At 33.3% G+C, this 23,067-nt stretch overlaps 1 protein-coding gene across 4 annotated transcripts in view; it reads left to right on the plus strand.

Annotated features, from left to right (window-relative positions):
* Positions 1-23,067, plus strand: part of LOC149080021 (tetratricopeptide repeat protein 5-like) — a 64,830-nt gene that overhangs the window by 37,546 nt on the left and 4,217 nt on the right. For 2 of the 4 annotated variants that reach the window (XM_089238956.1, XM_089238957.1), the window contains exons 8-9: positions 8,773-9,005; positions 19,758-19,902. In XM_089238956.1, the coding sequence (XP_089095082.1) occupies positions 8,773-9,005; positions 19,758-19,902 (378 nt within the window). Of the gene's footprint in view, positions 1-8,772; positions 9,006-9,120; positions 9,253-19,757; positions 19,903-23,067 lie in introns of those variants that run through there. The other 2 variants (XR_016193521.1, XM_089238958.1) reach the window with 2 other exon arrangements.

The raw sequence follows: 23,067 nt of genomic DNA on the forward strand, positions 1-23,067 counted from the left end.
GTTTTAGTAACATAGTTTATCAGTTCTAGTGCAAAAACAAGAAAAATAATCTTTTTAACATTTAATAAATGACTTTTTAAAAGTTTGGTAATAATTTTTTCCTTTACTGAATTATTTTTCGTGCTTATGACATAGCTAAGCCAGTGCCGTCTTGACGCATGGGCCCACCCGGGCACAGCCCGGAGGCCTCAAGAGAAATGGGGCCTCACAAAAATGAGATCTGGTAAAACTTATAGAATTTACCAGGTAGGGCCTCAGAAAAACCACTTGGCCCGGGGGCCCATGATGCTCTTAAGACGGCCCTGAGCTAAGCATAAAGGAATTTGATATATCACTCTAAGAGTCCTGGGGCTTACCATCCCCTTATAAAGGATTATCTGTTCGACAAGGACCGGTTCTTTCTCAGATCGTTCCACAGATATTGGGGGGAGGGGAAAGAACAGTGTGTCGATCCGTGAGAAGTATGACCATGAGACGCAAAGAAGGAAAATTCAGGGATTTTTCTTCCCCTTCATATATCCAATCACGGGCACGTGTTCAATATATATATATTTTAAGGGCTACTCTTTGTGTTCAGTATTATTATTTTAGCTGGATATCGAGGTTTATGCGTGTAATGAGAATGTTTTTTTAAAGTAAATTTTGTAGTTTAATTCCCATATTTCAGCATAAATTTCATTATTTGTGATGTTTCCTGCATAATAGTTCAGTGAAGTGACAGAAATGTACCTCAATTCCTGCAGAACTGGGGAATAATTCAAATTATGTTTGCCCCCCCCCCCCCCCACTTTTGATTATTGCAGTATATAAATAATATTGTTCTTCCTATGTAGCATCCATATTCTGTACAACCATCTGCAGCGGATTTACAACTTTTTTCATGTGAATGCATTTCAATATGTGAATTTAAAGTTGAGTTTGACCAATAGTGAAATGCTGAATGAGTTCCTCATTTGGTGAGCAAAAATGTCATTTGATCGTGTTCTTTGCAAGAAAAATTGCTTTTCAGATAACAAAATAAAAGTATTTAATGTTTTTGTGATTGTATTATGATTATTTTTCAAAAATAAATATAAAAAAAAAAGTTTTTCATAAGCGCAACGCCATTATGAGTGTAAAATACCGTAATCCGTATCTCAGTGAGTGGTTCTCCCCACTCCTTGTCACATGGAGCAAAAATAATGCTTGATCAATCTTTGGGCTGGTATGAAAATTTCCCTTTTCTCCTTGAACAGTGTGGATTATCCGTGTCTCTCGGATTATTTTTTAAAAGCATCAGGGGATGGTAGGCCTTCTGAGCACACAATTTACTTGCTGTGTGGTCATAATAATACAATAACACAACTTTTGTTGTTAACTTTTCCGCAACTATTTTTTTGTTATTGTTAAAATTTATACATTTGAACTTGGTTAATTCAAAGTTGAAGGGGACTGCAAAAAATCTTAGTTATCCAATCCATTGATACAGGATTCATAAGTGATATCAACTACTACTTTACCGCACACCAACTCCGGTTATATATATCACCATACGGCAATTTCCGACCAGAGGAGTTGGGTGGGAAATGAAGTCTCCATCCGTCGGTGGTCGCCCCAGGCTCGGTAGGTAAAGAACTTGCTTCTAACGTTCTATGCCCGGATTCGAACCCATGGACCTTAATGGAAACCTTCATAGTGGAAGATGAGCATCTTACCACGGCGCCACTTGGGTAAGTGGTATCAACTGGCACACATTGTTCTATTTCTTTTTAATCAGCGTCACTGTAGAATTCTTTGACTATTAAAGTTCACTTTACAAAAGCAGTCCATGATCACCTGTTATTAAATTTTTTTCTGATCTTTGCTAACAATCATATAGGCATCCAAGACATCAAATTTTACCTACATATTAGGAAATTTATGCTTTTCAACATTTACATGCTCTTGGTGACAATAAAAATAAAGCCAAACTGGGTTAAAATTATCTTTCTTTTTATAAAACCTCAGATAAAATGTCATTAAGCACCAGTCCCGGCCGATTTGCATTAAGAATATTGTTAATTATCCTTGCTTTTAACGTCAATGAACTGCAATGACTGTGAATGTAACAACACATTTTCCAGACACAGAATTTTTCTATCACTTTTGTGTTTTCTTAAGAAATTCTTAATATTTCAGCTCAGCACATTGAAGAAATGTTTATCTAAATTTTCTTTTGATAAAAAAGGGGATTTGTTGCATATTGGTGATGTTCAGTTTTCATTCTTTGTATAAGGGGAAATTGTCAAAGTTTCTGGAAGCCATGGATCTTTATTGATACTTTGTTGATATTTTCTGTTTAGTGAAGTGCACTACAAGTATTGGTCCATAGGTCTGGATCCTTAATTCTTTTTGATCCATGCTTAAATTTTTTTTTATGGGTGTTTCATATTCATGGGACTTCTGAATTCCATTTTAGAGCTTGGTTCAGGAAATAGCTGAGGGTGAAAAATACTTGGTCATTTTTATCAATTCAGATTTCAAAAGTGTGTTCTGTATATGAAGACCTCACCTGAGGGTGGTGCAAGATTTGTTAACAGGGTGTCAACCATCACGGAAAAGTAGAAAAGTCATCAAATGCAAAAAAGGTCACAGAAGTCCTGAAAAGGTCATAGATTTTTTTATGATTCTCCAGAGATCTTCCCCCCCCCCCTTCCTAAAATCTAGGCTTTGGAGAAGCTGTGGCATTGAATATTTTTTCTTCTCTCTCTCAGGTTTCTTTTCTACTTTTTTTGCCAGGGATGGATGGGTGAGTAGCAACAGAAAAGAACAATGCCAATGTGTAGTCACCCTACATCAAGGCAGACATTATATGGGCGGGGCAAAAAAGTTATTTAGCCTGGATGAACAAAAAAAGAACTTTTCTTTCTTTGTTTGTCAGGACCTTTTAACATCTATAATATTTTCCTAAAGCAGTGTTCTCAGGATCACTTGATAATTTGTAGGGGGGGGGGGGGTTAACTGGCCGGACAGTTGGGAGTCCTCCTGGTAACAATATTGGTTTTCCGTAGAAAGGACATGACCTTTCCCCCACATCCTATAGCAGGGCTGTTGTATCTTTGGTGGGTCTGCTAGCCAGAGTTTTCACCGGGTGGGGAGTGGACCTTTGTAGTGAATTTATAGCATGAAAAAACAAACAATGATGGTGATTGTTCCTGGCTTCAGGGCTGCAGCCCTGTCAGCCCCATCCTTATGGAGACCATGTGAAAAGGCACCAATTTATTTCCCCCGTGAAGGAAGAAAGTTGTTTTTTTAAATAAGTATCATCCATTTTTTTTTTCATCGCGTCGATCTTTACCGACTTGCTATAGTGAACGACGAAATTGTACAGTATATGCATGTGACAGAATGAGAGAGTTCAGAAGACAAACATCGGACTCATTCTCCATTAATTGCGTTGCGACATAACTTTTAGACCAAATTTAAAGAAATACCACAGTGTTTCTAAAAGTGTGCTTCACGGCTCCTAGTAGCATCGTGGCAAGCTCAAAATATTGATTTGTGTGCATATTTATGCTTTGAAGTGGTTCTTTTATATGGAAAAAAATCTTTCAAACTATTCTGAGGAGCTACAGATAAACCATGAATTAGGCAAGGGAAGCAGCTGATGAAAGAAAACCATCAGAATATGATGAGGAGCTTGTGATCTTAGACCGACAACAAAGCATGACGTTAGAGCAAATAACAAGCGTCTAATATTGGACTTGTAATGAAATGTAAATGGGAAAAGGAATGTGTGAAATCCGTCCTTCAGAAGGTCCCTGGGTTGGGCTAGTCGGGGCCATCAAGATTTTTTCCTTCTTACGGGAGTAAGAGGGGAAAATAATCACGAAGGCCATTTACTTCCCATTAATCGTGTGTGCGGCCGGGCCTTCCAATCAACAAAAATAAATCAACCGTGCTGCAGGATTCGAAAGGTTGAGAACCACATCTTGCAGTAGGGTCCCTAAGCTGATATCTTAGACGGGCCCCTGTATAGTTAATTGATAATGTGAAAAAAAATTGAGAATTATCTCGGGTCCTCGGTCTGGAACTCTGTCAGCCCCCTAATGTGCTTCCCTGGGCAGGTGAATGAGGCATTGATTGTCAAAATTGGAAAATCTGCGAGACTATGTTTGTACCTTTATACAATGGTTTCGACTCTCATATGTAGGAAACGTTTCTTTTAAGTTTGTTAATTTTACCTGCGCAGATATGTTTTGCCTGCGCATGGTAATGCAATCAGTAAAGAAATGGGCTCATTCGTGCATATTCTATTTAGATGACCTGTTTATTCTGATGCACATCCCTGTCTGGCGATGTGTGTCAATGCCGACGGCAAACTTCCGATTTCGACAGTCTGTGCTGATCGTTAAACCAATCAAACAAACTGCTCGATCACTTACATCTCGTTCTGTTCAACGTTGTTCTGCTCTTTTCCTGTGTTTTGAGCCCACTAATGGTATGCGTCGCAGCGCTTCACAACGCAGGCTGTTGTGCACACTGCTTAATATCGATCAAAGTGTGTTCTGTCGTTTGCATTCGCAGGACGCATTTTCAACTTGCGCGGACGCGCCTGTGGAGCTTGTTTTATAAAGTTTCGTCATAGGTGCTGAAAAAACTGATACGACAACAACATGGGGAGGGCATCTAGGGTTGCCAGACGTCCGTATATACAACCCGCAAGAGCGTATGCTGGGATGGATTGCATTGGATATTCATGATCTACTGAGTACTTATGTGACCTCGTGAAGTTGGTTGAAGGCATGGGTTGGGATAGAGCGAGGTAGGGTGATAGAGGCGACACCTTCCCTCCCGATTAAAAGGTGGACATTTGTCCTCCCCTCCCTGTTCGAGAAACAACCTGGAGCCGCGTATGCTTTTCAGGGGCGGCTTATGTGACTTGAGCCGTTAGGGTCCAGTTCCTATGGTGTGCTGTATTTAAATCATTAAATTTAAAAGTTTTCGAAAATTTTAAAAAAAGTTGAGTTTTTTAAATTGTGGTTGGAGGGGTTGTTTCCCCCCCCCCCCCCATCATGGTGAAGCTCAACATTCAGCACTGAGAGGCTTCACGCCAATGTTGGCATGTCTGTATATGCATTGACATCATCATACTCTGCAGAAAGTTTCGAAGGATTAAAATAATTGATTCCTTATCAAATGTTTTTATTTTGTAGATCCACTCGCATTCCCCCTTTCATGAAGACCCCATATTTTATCAACCAAACCCCCTTAGGTGGCCGCTACTCACAGTTTGAAACCACTGATATAAGAAAACGGTCTAGCATGGCTCATTTTGTCGAATGAGAAAAGGTCACAGAAAAGTCACCAAAAGTCCCCAAATTTTGCTTTTGGTACTTGGTAGACACCCTGGTTGATTTCTGCATTATTTATATTAGGTGGTAACTGAATTTTATATATTTGTATCTCAGAAACTTCAACCTCTGTTTTGTACGGGAAGACCCCTCAGATATACAATAATTACACAATATCATGGTCCCTTGAATTTTATTATAGCTAAGTTTGACTACATGTGATGTTTGAAATAATACCTTGATTCATAGGCTGAAGAACAGAAGTAATGTTAGACGATGTAATACACAATTTCAGTGAATGTTGATCTATGTTGAATTAGGTATTCCTTCAGTAATGAACATTAAAACTTCATTAGCATTGTGAATTTTTTTTATACAAAATAACAAGTCCTTTTCCTAATTTCTTGTCAGTCATTCAAACCTTCTTGTTGATTTCATATTGCATAGGTAAGCTTTTTACATAGGCTGATACAGGGAGATTCCCCGCCCCCCCCCCCATCCAGTGATTGTGATTGTATTATTGATTATTATAGGCATAGGCAGGTGGTGGACAGAAAGAGCAAATAAATGTTAAAAATTCTGAAGTATGCATCAGAGCACTACAAATGCTGTTCTCAAGAGAATCAATACTTAATTAAAATTGAGCTTATATTTTTTCTGACCTGGGGTTTCTCTCAGGACTAGCCTGACACTTTCCCACATATTGATTGTTCTGTAGACAGAATGGCTATATATTCTTTCTTGCCATTAAAAAAATAACTGCTCTCATTTTTGTAGAAATGACTTCTATTTTTTCATCTAGGTTTATTGTTTAACAACGCGGTCTTTAGAGAATGTCTGGCATATCTTGTGGGACTTTTTTCTGAACTGCCCATGTTCTCCTGTACTAAATTGGTAATCCTTTCTTCCAAAACATTTCAATATATTGAATTGAGCCGGTAATTTTAACTCTAAATTAAATAAGAAAATCGAGGAATTTGTAAAATTGCCATATTCAAATTAACCAAGTTCCACTGTATAAAATTTTTTATTGGTTGAATACATGTTGTTTCTTATAAACCATGCTTACTTCTTTCAAAATGAACATTGTATATATATGTATAATGTGATCTAAACAGTTAATTAATTCATTTGCCACTTTAATATTCGTCTGAAAATATGGTTTAAGGAACTTGAAAAAAAAATTTCTCTGCTATATCAAACATTCTGTTTTCCAGTAACAAATGTGGTTCTTAATTGTTAATCCTGTAACTATCACTTAAGTTATTAAAATTAATTCTCACTACGGAAAATAAAATCAGGAACATAATATTTGTATCAGTAATTCAGAACAGTCTACAAATATACGCTTTGTTTCATTGCAGATTCAGAGTACAACAAAACGTTTTTACACCAAACCATTTAATTAATTCCCACATTTTATGTTTTTTTAAGCATTATTCCCTTTGTCATGTAGGTAATATGTTGTGCACTGAGCTTTTCATTGGTTTATTGTTTTCTTATAAATTTTTTTTGCAATTCAGAAGCAGTTTCTTTGACAATGATTTTCTCTGAGCTCAGTTCCCTTTTAGGTAAAAACTCTCCTTTTTTAAATATTTTGCTGGATGGGAAAAACCAAATTTAGATTCTTACCCAAATATAAAAGGTCTGTCTAAAAAGAAACCAAACAATTTTGTTTCATGTAGAAGCTTGAATAGTTGCTTTTTTTTGTTATCTTTAAATTCCTTCCAACATTTTTGTTTTCCTGGAAATGATTCTTGGTAATTGTGTGCATGCATTTATGTAGTGAATTATCATTACTGCCGTGTTTTCTAATTACTCACCTTCACAATCGAAAGCTATAAATTCAAAGATAGAATATAAAAGGTATATTAGGCTTAGGGTAAATTGCTCTTAATAAAAATTGGAAAGGTAAATCATGAGTCAGCATGGACATTGTATATTGCCCCCATCCATTATGGTTGTGTATGCAACTTCAATTGAAAAAGTTAGAATTTCAAAAGCTAGAAAAATGCATTACGTTTTGTTTACATTTGTAAATGATTTATGAATTAGGAATGATTCATGATTTACAAATTAAAAATTTACGAAAAACGAAATTTACGAAATTACGAATGATTCATGATTTACGAATCGATTTTATTTCACCAGAAACCATATCCAAACTATGATGACTGATTCTACATACTTTGCAGAAAAATGTAATATATAAATAAAATTTAGAAAAAAATCAGCATTTTGGAATAATTCATCATTACACTCATTCTAGATGCCATACCTTGATAATAGGTAGTAGTTATATGCAGTCCTCAGAAGTTCACCAACACCTCAGATTTAATCTAATTAATGGTTCCTCCTTTTTTCCCACTCCTGACAATGTTCATACTATTTGTGGTGTTTGGCTTTTGTATCCATTTCATGGTTGCAGACCAAAGTATTTAATGACTTTGTCTAATACTTAATATATTAAATAGAAATTTTTTTTAATGGTATGTGGCTCAAACCTCATTTCAAAACAAGGTTTTAAGGTTTTTAGTAAAGCCTTTTTTCAGTGTTTTACAAAGAATTTCAAACAAATGCCTCTTTTTTTAACAAATTTATAATTTCCAAATTTTCAGTTTTAAAAAAACATGAATGGCAATACTTATTTCAATGCGAAAATTTAACTGATTGCCATAAGAAGCAAATGAGAGGTTAATGTTCAAGATCAGAGCATTAAACATTAACTCCTGTGCAACTTACAAGTGTTAGAGTATTGACACTAAAATAAAAACTTGGCTTCTTTTTGGACAGACCTTTACCATTTATTATTGATATAGTTTTCCCTGATTGTTTAAAAAATTATACTGGTAAAAAAGAGAGGAAGAAAGAAAATTATCTATAATAAAAGCTAAACAAACTATCCTGAAGACCATGTCAAGATCAGTGAAGCAGCTGACTGAGGCTGAGGTGGTGCCACCCATGGAGGTGACAGGAAACATTCTCCTAAAAAAAAGAAAAACAAACTAAAGGTAAGAACAGCAGTAACAAAATTGTTTAATTTTCTACGAGAAACCCCCCTTGAATTTGAGGGTTTACTCATTTTAATATCTTGAAGACTCTCTATAATAATAAATTATTGCTGTTCAGAGTATTAATTTATAATTCAAACTTTTTTAGTATAATAGAAATGTAAATACATTGATTTTGATTTGGTTGATGATGAAATGCTCCCCATATGCAGGAGCAGGAAGTCAAATATTACAATAACATTTTAGATACAATTTTTTGTAGTCCTATATATTTGTAACTGCAGGTATTAAGAAAAATTCATAACAGCAATATATCCATATTCATTTTTGCCAGCCAAGACTAGTTTTTTTTTTCATTGAACAGGAATTTTTGATAACAAATTTTCAGTCATGATTTGTTTTTTAAGTATTCATTTCTGCATTTGTAAGCTACCATTCTTATCTTCAAGGGCAATTTAAGATGTCGACGTAAAAACACAATGATGAAAAAATATGATCCGAAGTTCGTCTTTCCATACAAAGATGCATTTTATGAAAGGGTACTTCGAGAAGGTAGTGAGGAGCCAGTGTACGATTTCGAAAATATACGTCTCATAAAGTTTACAGATATGCAACAGGGGATAAATGAAGGAAAGGCTATACTAGGCATGGTGATTGGCATAATCCCTAATCCAATGGCACTGTAAGTATATTCTCAAATATGTAAATTTGAGGTGTTGGTTAACGTTATATATAGAAAGTGCAGAGATTATGGAACAGTTGGTTAGTATGGAATACCAATTTTTGTCCTCCTTCAGATATTGCCACCAAGTGGAAGAGTGATAAACTACTTCAAAATGCCCCCATAATGCTCTACTGTGAGTGTCACTCTGTTGTCATTGTCACAGCTTTATAGGAGATTTGTTTTACCACTTCCAGAAATTTATCAGGCAAGTTTTAAAAAGTGTTTTATTAATTATTAAAAGAGTGCCTAAAATGATTTGAAGCTAAGCACGATGTACTTCATAAGAGTTACGTTTTATTATGCAGTGCTCTCACTTTTTTAGCCAGTCGTTCCTGTCCTGTTAGAGGAAGTGCTATTTTTTAAAATATGGTGCATCAGGTTATGTATGAAATACTCTATATATATATAAAATACTATAAGTATCATCTGAGTTTGGCTAGGATATCAATTCAAGACAAAGCATTTTGAAGAAGAGGATCAGTTTCAATGAATTTTCTTCATTTTGAGCCCCTATTCCATATTATCCCCCCCCCCAAATATAATTTTTTTAATTACTTTTATTCTCTGATATGATATTTATTTTTGAACACATAAATTTGTCAATGCATCAACAAGAATCCAAATTTATACACATAAAAAAATACAAGTTTCAGGTTTATATCATTTTTTAGATTGGAATAATAAAATAAAAGTTTTATTTCATAATACCTGCACTTCCTACACACATATTTATATAGAATATGTTTACCTTTATTTTTTATGTATATGTTACGGCAAATGTGATAAATCTGGTTATTATACATAAAAACTGGTTATTATCAGAGTATCTTGATTTAAATCCTCATTTAAATACAAAGGCCACAACAGACAAATGCTCAACGAGGTGGCTGAAAAAAGATGCCCATAAAGAATGTGGGTGTCGAATATATATATCTAAACTATATCAAAAATACAGCAACCCAATAAGAGCAATAAAAAACCAATAATTATCATAAAATATAAATATATTGCCCATAAAAAAATCAGTTAAATCAGATACTTTTGATATTTCAAACAATTTTGAATAATGATTTTTTGTTTAACTTGTATGATGTAATATAACTAAATAAGAGATAGATTCATATTTTAATTATTTACACATTAATTAATATTTAAGTAAATCTGATAAATATATTTGTTTTTCGGGTGAAGAGTCAGGTTGGTAGAATTAATTCAGTTTATCTCAGAAGATTAGAAGAAACTAGAAGTTGAAAAAGGAGTCCCCCAGGGATCTGTCCTTGGGCAGATACTATTTATTATATTTACATAAATGACTTATTCAAACTAAATATAAATGGTAAATTCATCTCGTTCACAGACGACACAATACTGTATGTTGAAGATACCGAAATTGCAAATTTACTAAAAAAAAGTCAAAGAGGACCTACACAAAATCAACACCTGCCTGAAAAAAATAAACTTAAATTAAATATACAAAAACCAAATATATTTGCTTAAAAACAAGAAATATAAATAATTTAACTAACATAAAAATCAAAATCCATGATCACTGCCCATGTCAAAGTATTTCACAATGTAATTGCCATGAAATTGATAGAGTTCATGAATATAACTACCTAGGAATAATAATACAATATGAGACCTAAAATGGAACTCACAATGTGAAAAAATAATAAAGAAATTAAGAACATATGCCGCCATTTTATATAGATTAAAAACACAATCGACAATAACTTTCTAAAAGATTTATTTTACGCTTGGATACACTCAATAGTAACATATGGCATCACTACTTGGGGAGGTGCCTATAAAACAAATATAAAAAAACTAGATAATATATATAATAAAATAAGATCCCAAATAACAAACAATTATATAACAGAATGTCACATACTAACTATAAGACAAAACTATATTTATAGATTAATAAAATTCTTAAACAATTAATGGTTAGAAACGAAACAAAATAGAACCTCATCTAGATTGAATAACTTATATCAAGTGCAGAAAACAAATAAAATGCTATTCCAAAAGAGTTATAGATATACTGCCCCAAAAATAATGAACCAATACCATGCAACTAATCACACAAATAATAACATAAGATCCAATCACAATATATTTATATTCTCAATAAAAAATAGTTTAGAATCCATACTACAACAATAATGGATCATAAAACAACACAATTAAAATAATTCATTCTAAAAACATCAGAAGTTTAACCATTCCTGTTTCCATTCCATTCCAAAAGTTTAACTTAAAAATACATGTGAATACACATTGTACATGAATTCTGTGTTCGTCAACTGATTCATTTTATATGTTTATATTTAAATATATATGTATATATATATAATATATATATATATATATATATGTATATTTTTTTTGTTCAGTTAAAAAATATCTAAAAATATATATATGACTTTATAAAATATTAACCAATGAGTACTGTAACAAGGCTGTTGCATAATTCAATTAACTCTTTAACTTATATTGACCCACTGGAAGGACTATCAGTCCCTTGGGGTCACAGAATGTCTGTGTCATCATAATGTTACTTTTTGTGGAGTTTTATTGTTTTGTGTTTTTCTCAGTTTGATTGTATGTTTTATGTGTCAGTCCAAAAAAAAAAAATTCAGAGAGAAAGGTTTCTAGAGTCTATTCCAAGAACTTTCTTTCTCATTGAAAAAGTGAAGTCGTTAAAGAGAGTATTACCTGTATAGACAGATTTTTATAGAAGTAGAGCTTTGTAGGCTTTGTAGAAGTAGGAAATGCACTATCTGTGGGTATAACTTTGATTTCACTTTAATAACACTAATTTTTTCCCTCCACGCTTTTTGGATCATGCTACAACATAGAGAACTTTCTCATAGCTCGTAATGAACACTTTTGTTCATTCATGGTGGTTCTTTTCTAAGAAAAGTTAAGTTTCGCAATAAAATTTTATAAAGCTTTTTCTCCAGAATATTTAAATTGATTAAATTAATGAACTTTAGTTGCATAGTATGACTATGCAACTAAAGATTAGTTATTGTTAGATTTTTTCATAAAGTACAAATTTCAATACTGTTTCAAACATAGAATGATTTGTTCTTAGACGACATTGGTATGATAAATGGGAATTTTAGTAGTTTAGTTATGCTGATGGAATTTTTTTTAAAGCAAGATCCTGGAGCTTAATATAGTCTATAAAGATAAAAAGAGAACTATAACTGTCTTATTTTAGATAGTTTTCATATGAAATTTCATATATGAAAACTATCTAAAATATTCCTAATAAGTTGACATTTCAAACTTGGAATTAAAAATGAGTAGAAATAGAACTTAAATTTTAAAAAATCTGATTCAAATAAAAAAAAATTGAATTTGATTTTTTTTAAAAAAAGATATTATGATTTTTATCAACCTTGCACTTAATAAAAGATAAAATAAACAGAGAAATTTTGTAACAATAATTTTTTCCTCTGCTCCATACATATAAATAAATGCCTGTTCCATGTATGACTATAAACTTATTTTATTATTTATCAAGTTCACAATATTGTCTGAAAATTTTTTTAGCACTGGTTGGATTTCTATACTTAAGAAGTATACTTATCTTCAGAATTTAATATTGTTCGGCTATCATATTTTTAAAGGCACAATATTTAAACCACTCACTGCTAATAAAGTAAAAATTATATTGTGTTTCATTCTGCATAAGTTTACATTTTTTAAGGTGAAAAAAAATCTGATTTATGTAAAAAAAAGTCGTGATTTTTACCAACCCTGGTTATTATGCATAATTGCCAAGCATTTTAGTAAGTTTAATAAATTTCCCTAAATTCATCTATTTTATTGGCAACTACGCATGACACCCAAGCGTTGTTGGTAAATTTGATAAATTCCCTAAATTAATTACCAGTGATTATGCATAGTATCCAAGCGTTGTGCCATTGGTAAACATGATGAATTGCACTATATAATATACCATACATGATAATTCATACACATATTGTATCATTATATTGGGGTCTGACTATATTCATCACCAGGGCCCAGGTGTTGTATTTTCATTTGTATTTTTTGGCCTTTTTTTTATTTTAAGGGCATTTTTAGGATATTTTTCACTTTTCTAAAAACCTTTTAGAATGTAAAAGGTGAAAGAAATTAAATATATGTGTGTGCTAATTACATTATCGAAAATATCATTTATAAAATGCTTCAATCAAACCGCTTTTTAAGTAATTAAACTATGACTTTGGTCATGATAAAGGAATTTAATTTGAACAAAAAGCAAAGTACACATTACAAAAAATTATCTTCGTCCAAATGTGTGGAACCAGACAGAAGAGAGTATGTTTATAATTTGTCTGCAGTCACAGAGCAAAAAATATAACAACAGATTGCATTGGTATATGAACTTAAAAAGTCTTTTGCCAAAGATAAGAAGTCAGTTAAGCTGTTCATCAACAAGCGAAAGCAAAGTAAAAGTAGTTTTATTTATATTAATGCATCAAAAGGAAATTAAAAATAGCCCACTACATGGAAAAGACTCTCGTCTCATGATAAGTGTCTGTTGAGCAGAAACATATTTTTTCCTAGAGATAAATTAGAGCACAAGAGACGATAACTTTAAATTTTTCTCAAACTTGTGCGCTAAAGCTTGTGTACTAAATGAGGATTGCTGAATTTTTAATAATGCCCAATAGCAAACCATCTAAATTTTGTCTCTTGCAAAAGCTGGTTAAAGAATTTGGGGAGGATGTTTTTCTATTGATGGGATCATTTTGTTTTGAAATGTATGTGAAACTAAAGTTGCAGCTGAAAAGAAATTTACCGTCACGCAGCACATTGGAAGGAACAAGCATAAAAAGGGAATTGAGCAGTCAAGAAAAAGTCTCAATCATCTGAACTTCTCTTTGAACAGTGTAAGTAGTCTACATTATCCTCTTCAAAAAAGATACCCTTTTTCAAAGAAATTTTCAACACATTAATATCAGCTAACATACCTTTTGAAAAGCAGAAAAATTCAAAGTTTAGGGACTTCTTGGAGAAGTACACCGGACATTTTATACCTGATGAATCAACGCTGTGAAAAATTACATGAGTGATTGTTTTATTGAAATGATGGACAAGGTGAGATCTACCATAGCAGGTAAAAATTTTTTGTTTCAATAGATGAAACAACTGATGTTGAAACCCGCCCACTGTCACTTATGTCATCATAGGAATTCTCGGGCCGGGTCATCCAGAAAATTTTTTTATATTAAAGTCTGAGATTCTAGAGAAAGTCGATCATTCCACTGTCAACTTTTTAACAAAAGCATGAATGTTTTATGGCCAAATGGCGTGGAGCACAATAATATTTTACTTTTCTTGACCAAGACTCCAGATATGATAAAAGCGGGGCGATTGATCAGAAGCTTCTATTCAAAAGCTGTACATGTAACATGCCTTGCTCATGCAATGCATAGGATTTGTGAAGAAATTCGATTGTGTTATTTGAACTTTGACCGTCTTGTTTCAAATGTGAAAAAAGTTTTTGTGAAATCTCATTATCGCATAGCAGCTTTTAAAACTGCTATGCTCAAACTTCAATATTTTGGTTTCCACTATCCAGTCCTTACAGAAAAAAGACATGGAACTTATTGCTGCACTCCGCTGCGTAGATAAAGTCAGTGAGAAGTTCCTAGGTGTGCCAAAAGTGGGGTAGGACAATCTGTTGTAGCAAAATTTGACCAAGTGATAAAATAACAGCGAACTTACTACCCTAAAAAAAAATTTTGGCTGTCTTTATGGAAAAGTCCAAAAACTTCGAGACTGAACAAGAACTAACTGTAAGGGAATGCGTTTTGAGAGAAGTTTTTCTCTCGGGGTAAGACTTTATTTGCAGGCAACAGAAGATCTTTCAATTTCGAAAACATGAAAAACATCTCAAATTGAGATGTAATTCAGATGCATTTTGAATTAATCAAATCTTTAAAAAGGTGAGAAGTTTTAATATACATATTTTTTATTCATTAAGTGGATAAATACATTTTCACTGTAAATGTTTGTATATTTTTGCTTCCAGATTACATACCCCATTCAAAAATTACAATTTTTTTATTAGAAAAATTCTATTGGTAATTTTTGATGAAATATAATGTTGAGAGGGGTGGGGGGAAAAACTAAAGGGAAAAAAAATCTGATTTTGTTCTTCTTGAAACATTTTCCTTAGACTTTTGAACATCACTGGTTTTCAAGAACTTTGTATTGTTATTCTTATGCATTTTTTTAGGGTTTAAAATAATATAGCTTTAGGGTTTTTTAGGGAATTTTTTTGAATTTTCAGGGCATTTTTTATGGTAATTTTTCAGAATTTTTTAGGTTAACAACATCTGGGCTTTGTTCATCACACATACTAGACTTATTTGAAATTTTTTTCATATTTATCAAATTCATTTATAACATTAGGGTATTACCAGGGTTGTTTGGTTTAAACCATGTTGGCTTTACAAGTGTTTTTTTTTTCACATCACATAAAACTGGCCAAAATATAATTTTTTTCCCTTGAAAAATATCATATATTGGTTCATTATTAGCCGAATTTTTTCATTCTTACCACATTTTCTATTCTTGGGGTACATTTTGATGGTGTATCTTTAAATGGTGTAAGATGGTATAAGTGTTTTTTTTTTTTCAAAAAATTTTGTGAAATTGGCCTGAATATAAATTTTTTTTCACATATTAAGTATCTTAGTTGCTTAAAGTTACGTACAGTACCAAAATTTTTCATTCTTACCACATTTTCTAACTTAGGGCTACATTCTGACTCTATCTTAAGCAAATTCATGAATGGGAATTGCATCATACATATGTGGTGGTGGTGTATTATTATTTAGGTGGTGTATTCACAGGCTTTTTTTTTTCATTCACAAAGAAGCAGCAACAGTAGTGACTTCACCATCATGTCAGGACAGGTGGTCTTATTATCCACGAAGACACCAACTGCCCCTAAAGAACAAAGACCATTAATTATATTACCTCACAGACATTTTAATTTTCTTTCCATAAGAAGCAGAAACAATACTGTATATCACCACCAGGCTTGATATTGAATTGTTTTTTTTAATATTTTCAACATTCCCCCAAGTTAATCAAGGTTCTGTACAGTAGTAAGAGATTTATGAAACTACTGTAAATGTTTGTCGAATTATATATTAGATGAAAATTCAGAATTGGCGGTTGCAGATTTTTGAGACAGGATATCTGTATTTAATGGCGAGCTTCAATCACTGAGAGATTGGTGAAGTGAAAAATCGAATTGTTGCCAAAACCTACTAAAATTACTTTGACGAAAGCAGATTTCAGTGATGTATTGCAAATAAAGGGCTAAATTTCTCCTAAACCAGAACACTAATATGGTTTATTGTAGTCTTTTTCAAAAGCTGGTGCACAGCAAAATTTTTGGTAAATTTGACTGATTGTAGCTAGAAGGGTGTTTGCATAATTGGCGATGAAACATTTTGGTGACAATTCGATTTTGAACTTTGCAATAAATCCAGATATTTTGATGAAAATGATGTCATCTTATAGGATTTTTCTTTCCAAATATGTGCTTAGTTTGCAGCATGCGTGTCTCTTAGAAACTTCACACATGCAGGTTTTTTAGACTTGACACATATTTTTTCCATAATTGATTATCCACTATAACTCAAAAACAGTTTGAGATAGGACAGGGTTAGTGCAGTGTTTCATGACCCACTTGGATTTGTCTATTGCCCCCCCCCCCACTTCGTTTGGTAGAATAGGTCAGATTCACCCTGCATATCCAAATGTTTGCGAAAGAATAGTCAACATATATTGTTTGATGATCATGCATGATCATGAATGTTTTCAGGCTTGATGTAAACCAGCAGTGAAAATATATACCTTAATCTAAAAACCTTCATCTAATATTTTTTAATAATACAGTTAAACCTTGCTACAACGATACTCGATATAATGATAAATCCCTCTGCAATGATATTTTTTCAAATCTTAATTGGAAATATCTATAACCTAATGTTAAACTGCTACATCTCGATATAATGATAATCTTTTACAGCTATATATATATATATTGGTCCGCAGAGTATTGCTATATCGAGGTTTTGCTGTATTACCATGGTTTTTCGCATCCAATATGAAAATTATGATCTGATATTTTCGAAAATAGTCAAGCTATTGTTGATTATAAATGTTTTCATGAATCGTGTGAACTAAAATTTAGAACATTTCAAACTTCACATGAATATTCTTATTTTATGCTTTTTATAAGTTACTTTATATTCTTTTTCACATTAAACTAGGAAAGCAAGTTACATTACAAGTTATCCTTTGCGTTTTTTGACTGAAACTATCAGCTCTTTCTCAACTGAAACTATCAAACCATTTTTAACTGAAAATGTGAAAGTGAAAATATTAGACCATTCTCCACTGAAAATATCAAACCCTTCTCAACTGAAAATATGGTAAAAAAATATATAATAATCTTAGTGACAATATCGGACCATTCCAGACTGTGAAAATATCATTCCATTCTCGACTGAAACCATCAGCTCATTCTCGATTGAAAGTATCAGCTCATTCTCGATTGAAAGTATCAGCTCATTCTCAATTGAAAGTATCAGCTCATTTTGACTGAAAATATCAAATCCACCCCCTTCTCAACAACCGAGCACAACTCCGGTCCGCAAAAAAACTCCCTTTTCAACTGAAAATATGAAAGTGAAAATATCAGACTATACTGGACTGAAAATATCGGATTATTCTAGACTGAATATTTTTATTTTTGGAGAAATCCATTTATTTTACAAACCTATTTATTTACAGATGAACTGATTTATGATTGAAAAATTCATTCACCCATGGCCAATTTATCACATTTTTAGACTGAAAATATTGAAAATATAATATATATCATGATACAATAAAAATAAATATCAGAGATATATATATTGTGATATATATCAACATACTCTGGCCACAAGACAAGTTAAATTTTATGAAGCCCTGGAAGAGTACCATAGTAGTAGTACAACTATAGTAAGAAGGATAAAGAGGTGCTTTTCCTCAGGGCTTTCATGGGGCTTGATTAACTGATATTTATATGTATGTATGTGTATAAAAAATTGTACCCCAACTCATCGGAATTCGACTTGCTCTGTTATCTTCTGTCCCACTTATCATGTCACTTCAAGATATTACTGTGTATAGTTTTTTAAGCATAATTTTGTATGCTAGTTGTACTGAAGTTGTAAGTGTGGTAACATTTTCTTACATATAATTAATGGTAGACTAATTATTTCAAAGTGTAATTAAGTGATGATTTACCTTCTTAGATATGTATGCATTGCACTTTTAAGCAGTTTAGTAGAAAAGATTATTGATAAAATTTGTTAAAGTATATCATCATTCAAATTATTCAGAAATAATTCGTGGAAATTCATATTAAATATATATTCAATGTGGAATCGATCGATCATATCTTGGAAACATCTTTTTTTTTAGTAAAATAATTTAAAAAATGTTATTTTCACTTTATTAAATTTATCTTTGGCCCTCCTCACACTGGGATACTTAAATCATATAAATACCAGAACACTGTATCCGTATTTCCATGGTGCTACACAGACAAGATTATTGGCCTATTGGCGACAGGAAATCCATCCTTTGGGATGGGGGACTTGTCATTCTAGTCGCATGGCACATCAATAGCACGAGTCTGTAATATTTCTTCATAGTTTTGTTGGTCAAGGTTGAAGGATGTAACCCTCTCTTTTTCCCTCTTGACTGGAATGTCTATATTGTAGGTCATACATGCGTGCAGGGCCGCAACTAGATGTTTAGTCACCCGGGGCAAGTGCACATTTTGGTGCCCCCTTGTAATGTTGAAGGAGAGGTTTGAGAATAAAATTTGCTCCTTCTGTCGTCCAGCGCCTGGCACAAGACCCGCCTGCCCCCCCTAGTTGTAGCCTGCATGCGTGTGTAGTATTATACTGTATAGGAAAACCTTATGCCCCTCCAAGATTGGCACAGTTTATTTTTGTCTCAGACGAAGTGCAGCATAATTCTATGCTTCATATTATAGAACTGTCACTTCCTCCAAATATGGGTATTTACTTTATAAATTTGGGTTATTACAAGGTTATTAGCAGTTGTTCATCAGGGCTCACCCATTCCCTCATTGCAGTGTCCCTATAATGTATGGCAGGAGTAATCAACTTCTTTAATTCCCAATAAGTCTCTTTTTTCATTCTGTAGAATATGATGAATTTGGAATCTGATTCCTGTAATTCTTTGGCAGTGCCGTAATGAATAGTCTACAATGAATGTTCTTTTTAATGTATGGATGTACCAATTATTTTCTTCTACTTCTCCTTTTACAGCAGAGATTAATAGTGTAAGATAATAACATCATCTTCATTGCTGCTATAACCAATAAAAACTTGATTCTTTTTTCCTCTATTCTGGTTCATAAAGTACAGGAAGATGTAAACGACACTGAACACTATCGTTTTTACTCAGTTCCCAGGCTTTGAGATTTTAGTAGTGCTGTGTGAGGGAAAATGGGCAATTTGAATCATTTAGACTCCCAGTCTCCTGAATTCCAGACCTCGATAGTGATTTGAGTTCCCTCGTATGAGTAGGGCCTTCTCCTACCTAGCAACTTTTTAATGCAGATGCTTTATTTTTTAGCACTTTCTGTATTGTTGATCCAGAGGACAAGTGCATCGCTGTGAATGTTATGAATGTAGCTGAAGGGAAAAGTCCATCCATAGGGGACTTTGTCTCAGTTCCCTTGCCAGACTTGCAACGAATATCTTTGAGCTATAAAGATAAGGTAACGTGTCTTTCTGAAAATAGTTTAAGGTATAAAAATAAAAAAAAAGTTTTTCTAAGAATCCTATCACAGTGTATTATTACTACATTCTCCTACACCTGTCAGCATACTGAGAAAGAGTGAGGAAGACCAGCACATGCCAGGAAATTTGAGTCATACATTCTGGATAATTCTTAAATATCTGGACTATAAGAAGATTAAATTTACTGATTTGAAACTTGTCTAATCTCTGCATCTTAGGAACCTTTCGGTTTTACAAACGAGTATGTTCAGATGGTTTTAGCTTCACGTTTGCTTTTGCCACCACATATCTTGTTATAAATAATTTCAGATTTCTTAAAAAAATTTCAGATACTAAGCTTTATTGTTTGTGTAGATTAGATAAGTTACATGGAAATATAAGTAGACTGTGAAGTATTTTTGTACTACTTGATTATGTGTGTAAGTGTGAAATAAGTAGAATAAGTGGGCCAAAATATTTAGGAATTGCACTGCAACACATGATATTTTAATTCAAAAGTGACAGCATATTTCTTCAATTTCTCAACATGAAGAAAATGTGCAAGATACAGTATATGTATTTTGTATTTGGTTGGCAATAATTAAGTCAACAAGTAAATGTTCAATTTTCATAATCGTTATTGAATCGCACAAATTCTTGGGAAGAACATGTTTGCTACAGTGGAAATCTATTATTTTATTCTGATTCACATATCTATTCAGCACTTAATATAAGTTGATATTGGTGTTTTGAATGTATTCTATAATTTTTATTAAAAATTAAAGAATACATTGGCCTTCCTTACCAACCGCAGTCAGTTTGTCTCCTTCGAGGGGCCAGAACTCCCCTTTTCTCCAAGTTGAGTCTGGCACATCCCAGGGTTCGGTCCTCTCGCCTTTATTGTTCTTGATTTACATTAACGATCTCCCAATTTCCATCAATCGTCATATTAGACTCTTTGCAGATGATAGCATCATCTACCACACAGTACACAAAGAATTTGATCAAGCATTTCTCCAAAATAACCTCAACATTGTCTCTGACTGGTGCTCGTCCTGGCAACTACCCCTTAATTCTTCAAAAACAGTTTTTATGAGAATTACTTGCAAAAGACTTCCCCTCGTTTCTTCTTATACTATCAATAACTCCTTGATCACAGAAGTTTCTAATTATAAATATCTGGGTGTAATTATTTCTGCCGACCTCCGTTGGAATCTCCATGTTGATTACCTCTTTCATAAGTGTCTCCAAAAGCTCTTTTTTCTTCATCGGAACCTCAAAAACTCCACCCGTCACCTCAGACATCTCTTCTTCCAAACCTACATCCTTCCTGTACTCTCATATGCTTGTGAAATCTGGGACCCTCATACTTTCTCCAATATAGACAAATTAGAATCTATTCAAAATAAATCTGCCCGTTTCATTCTTAACTGTTGGTCATCCTCTGCCTCTGTCACTGAACTCAAGCGCCAACTCATTATGTAACCGCTTTTTACCCGTAGATATATCTCTCGACTATCTTTCCTTTTTAAAATTCTTCACTGCCATTTTCATATTGACACCTCGAATTTTCACCTCAAAAGAATTAACCATTCACAAAAATTGAAACCCATCTTTGCATCCACAGATTGTTTGAAATTTAGTTTCTTTCCTCGTACAATAACCGACTGGAACAACCTCCCGCCAAACATTATTGATTGTACAACAGTATCCAATTTTCTTTGCAACATCAATCGTCTCTGTCTAACTTCACCTCCGCATTCCCTTGTATAGGCCTTGGCCAACCAATATTGTATAAATAAAAATTGCTTTTCCATTATGCCGAGAAGGAACTAGACTCCAACATTCAAAAAGCTGGTGCCCCCAGATTTTCTGACATGGTGACTAATGCGAGGGAAGTACAGTATTATTTGGAAGAAAAGTGTGCTGTGAAAAAAACTTTGTTGTGTAAAATAAATATAGTTCCTATATACAGTTAAACCCCAATTTGAGGACACTATTTTGCAGAATTGTGGTGATATAATGAATTTTACATTATATTGAATCAAGATTGAACAGCGTAATCCCTACATATGGAAGAGTTGTTCATTGAAATTTTCTGGGTTGATGCCACATTGGAGCCCAAAAGCAGAATACGCTGAAATCTGTGATGTATGTCGCAGAACAATTAGTGCTGTTGTAGAATAATCTTTTTAAGAAGATCTTTTCTCAAAAGAATTTTTAAAAAGTGTAGAAAACAATGTAATTTTTATCGATTATTATTATGGGAAGTTTTACCACAGAACATTTCCAGTCAGCTGAGGGCTCGTTGCAGAACATTGCAAAGGATTATTCTTTGAGGCATTGAAGGCGGGAACACTATAGCAGGGTTTGACTGTGTTCTGCTTGACAATTGCTGAGAAACAGTGAAATGTTGTGCCAAAATTTGAATTTGACACTGGAATGTCCCAAAGCAGAATGTGGCAAAATCTGCGACGTACGTCGCAGAACAATTAGCGCTACTGCAGAACAATCCGGAAGAATTTTAAGAAAAAGTGCAAAAAACACTATTACATGTATGGGGAATTTTACTGCAGAACATTTCCAGTCAGCCGAGGGCTCGTCGCAGAACAGTGCTAAACATTCTACTTTGAGGCTGGAATGAAGGGAATGAAGCATACGTAATTAGCAGGATTTGATATTATGAAATCAGAATAGTTCAGATTGAGCAGCAAGAAAAAGTACAGATAACAAAAAAAAAAAAACAATCTTACAAGCACATTTCTGAAAATGCAAATTTTCTCATGAATGGCAACATAGATTTCCTAGTGACCTGGAATGTCAGAAAAATTGAAGAGTTTCTTGCAATTCACAAAATGACTCTCAACTCTCAATGTTTCTTAACTTACAAATAAGCATCTATTCACATTTAAATCAAGGTTGGCAAGGTTTTGGACCCTACAGTAAAAAGCATGGCATTTACTGTGGTTCTTACTGTACTGTCCAAAACCTCTCCCTCAAAAACTAAACACAAAAAATAAAAATCAAAGTAAATAATATTTATAACCAAATAAAAAGTGTGAAAGTGGAAATAGTTGATAAAAAGTCATATGACTGATATTAATGTTTCATAAAGATTTTGCCAGATTAATTGCTTTAGATTGGGCTAATAAAACACCTATGGC

This window comes from Pholcus phalangioides, unplaced genomic scaffold (genome assembly GCF_987345545.1).
Source record: "Pholcus phalangioides strain wild (caught in Gottingen) unplaced genomic scaffold, Ppha-v1.0 ptg000011l_1, whole genome shotgun sequence".
Lineage (NCBI taxonomy): Eukaryota > Metazoa > Arthropoda > Arachnida > Araneae > Pholcidae > Pholcus > Pholcus phalangioides.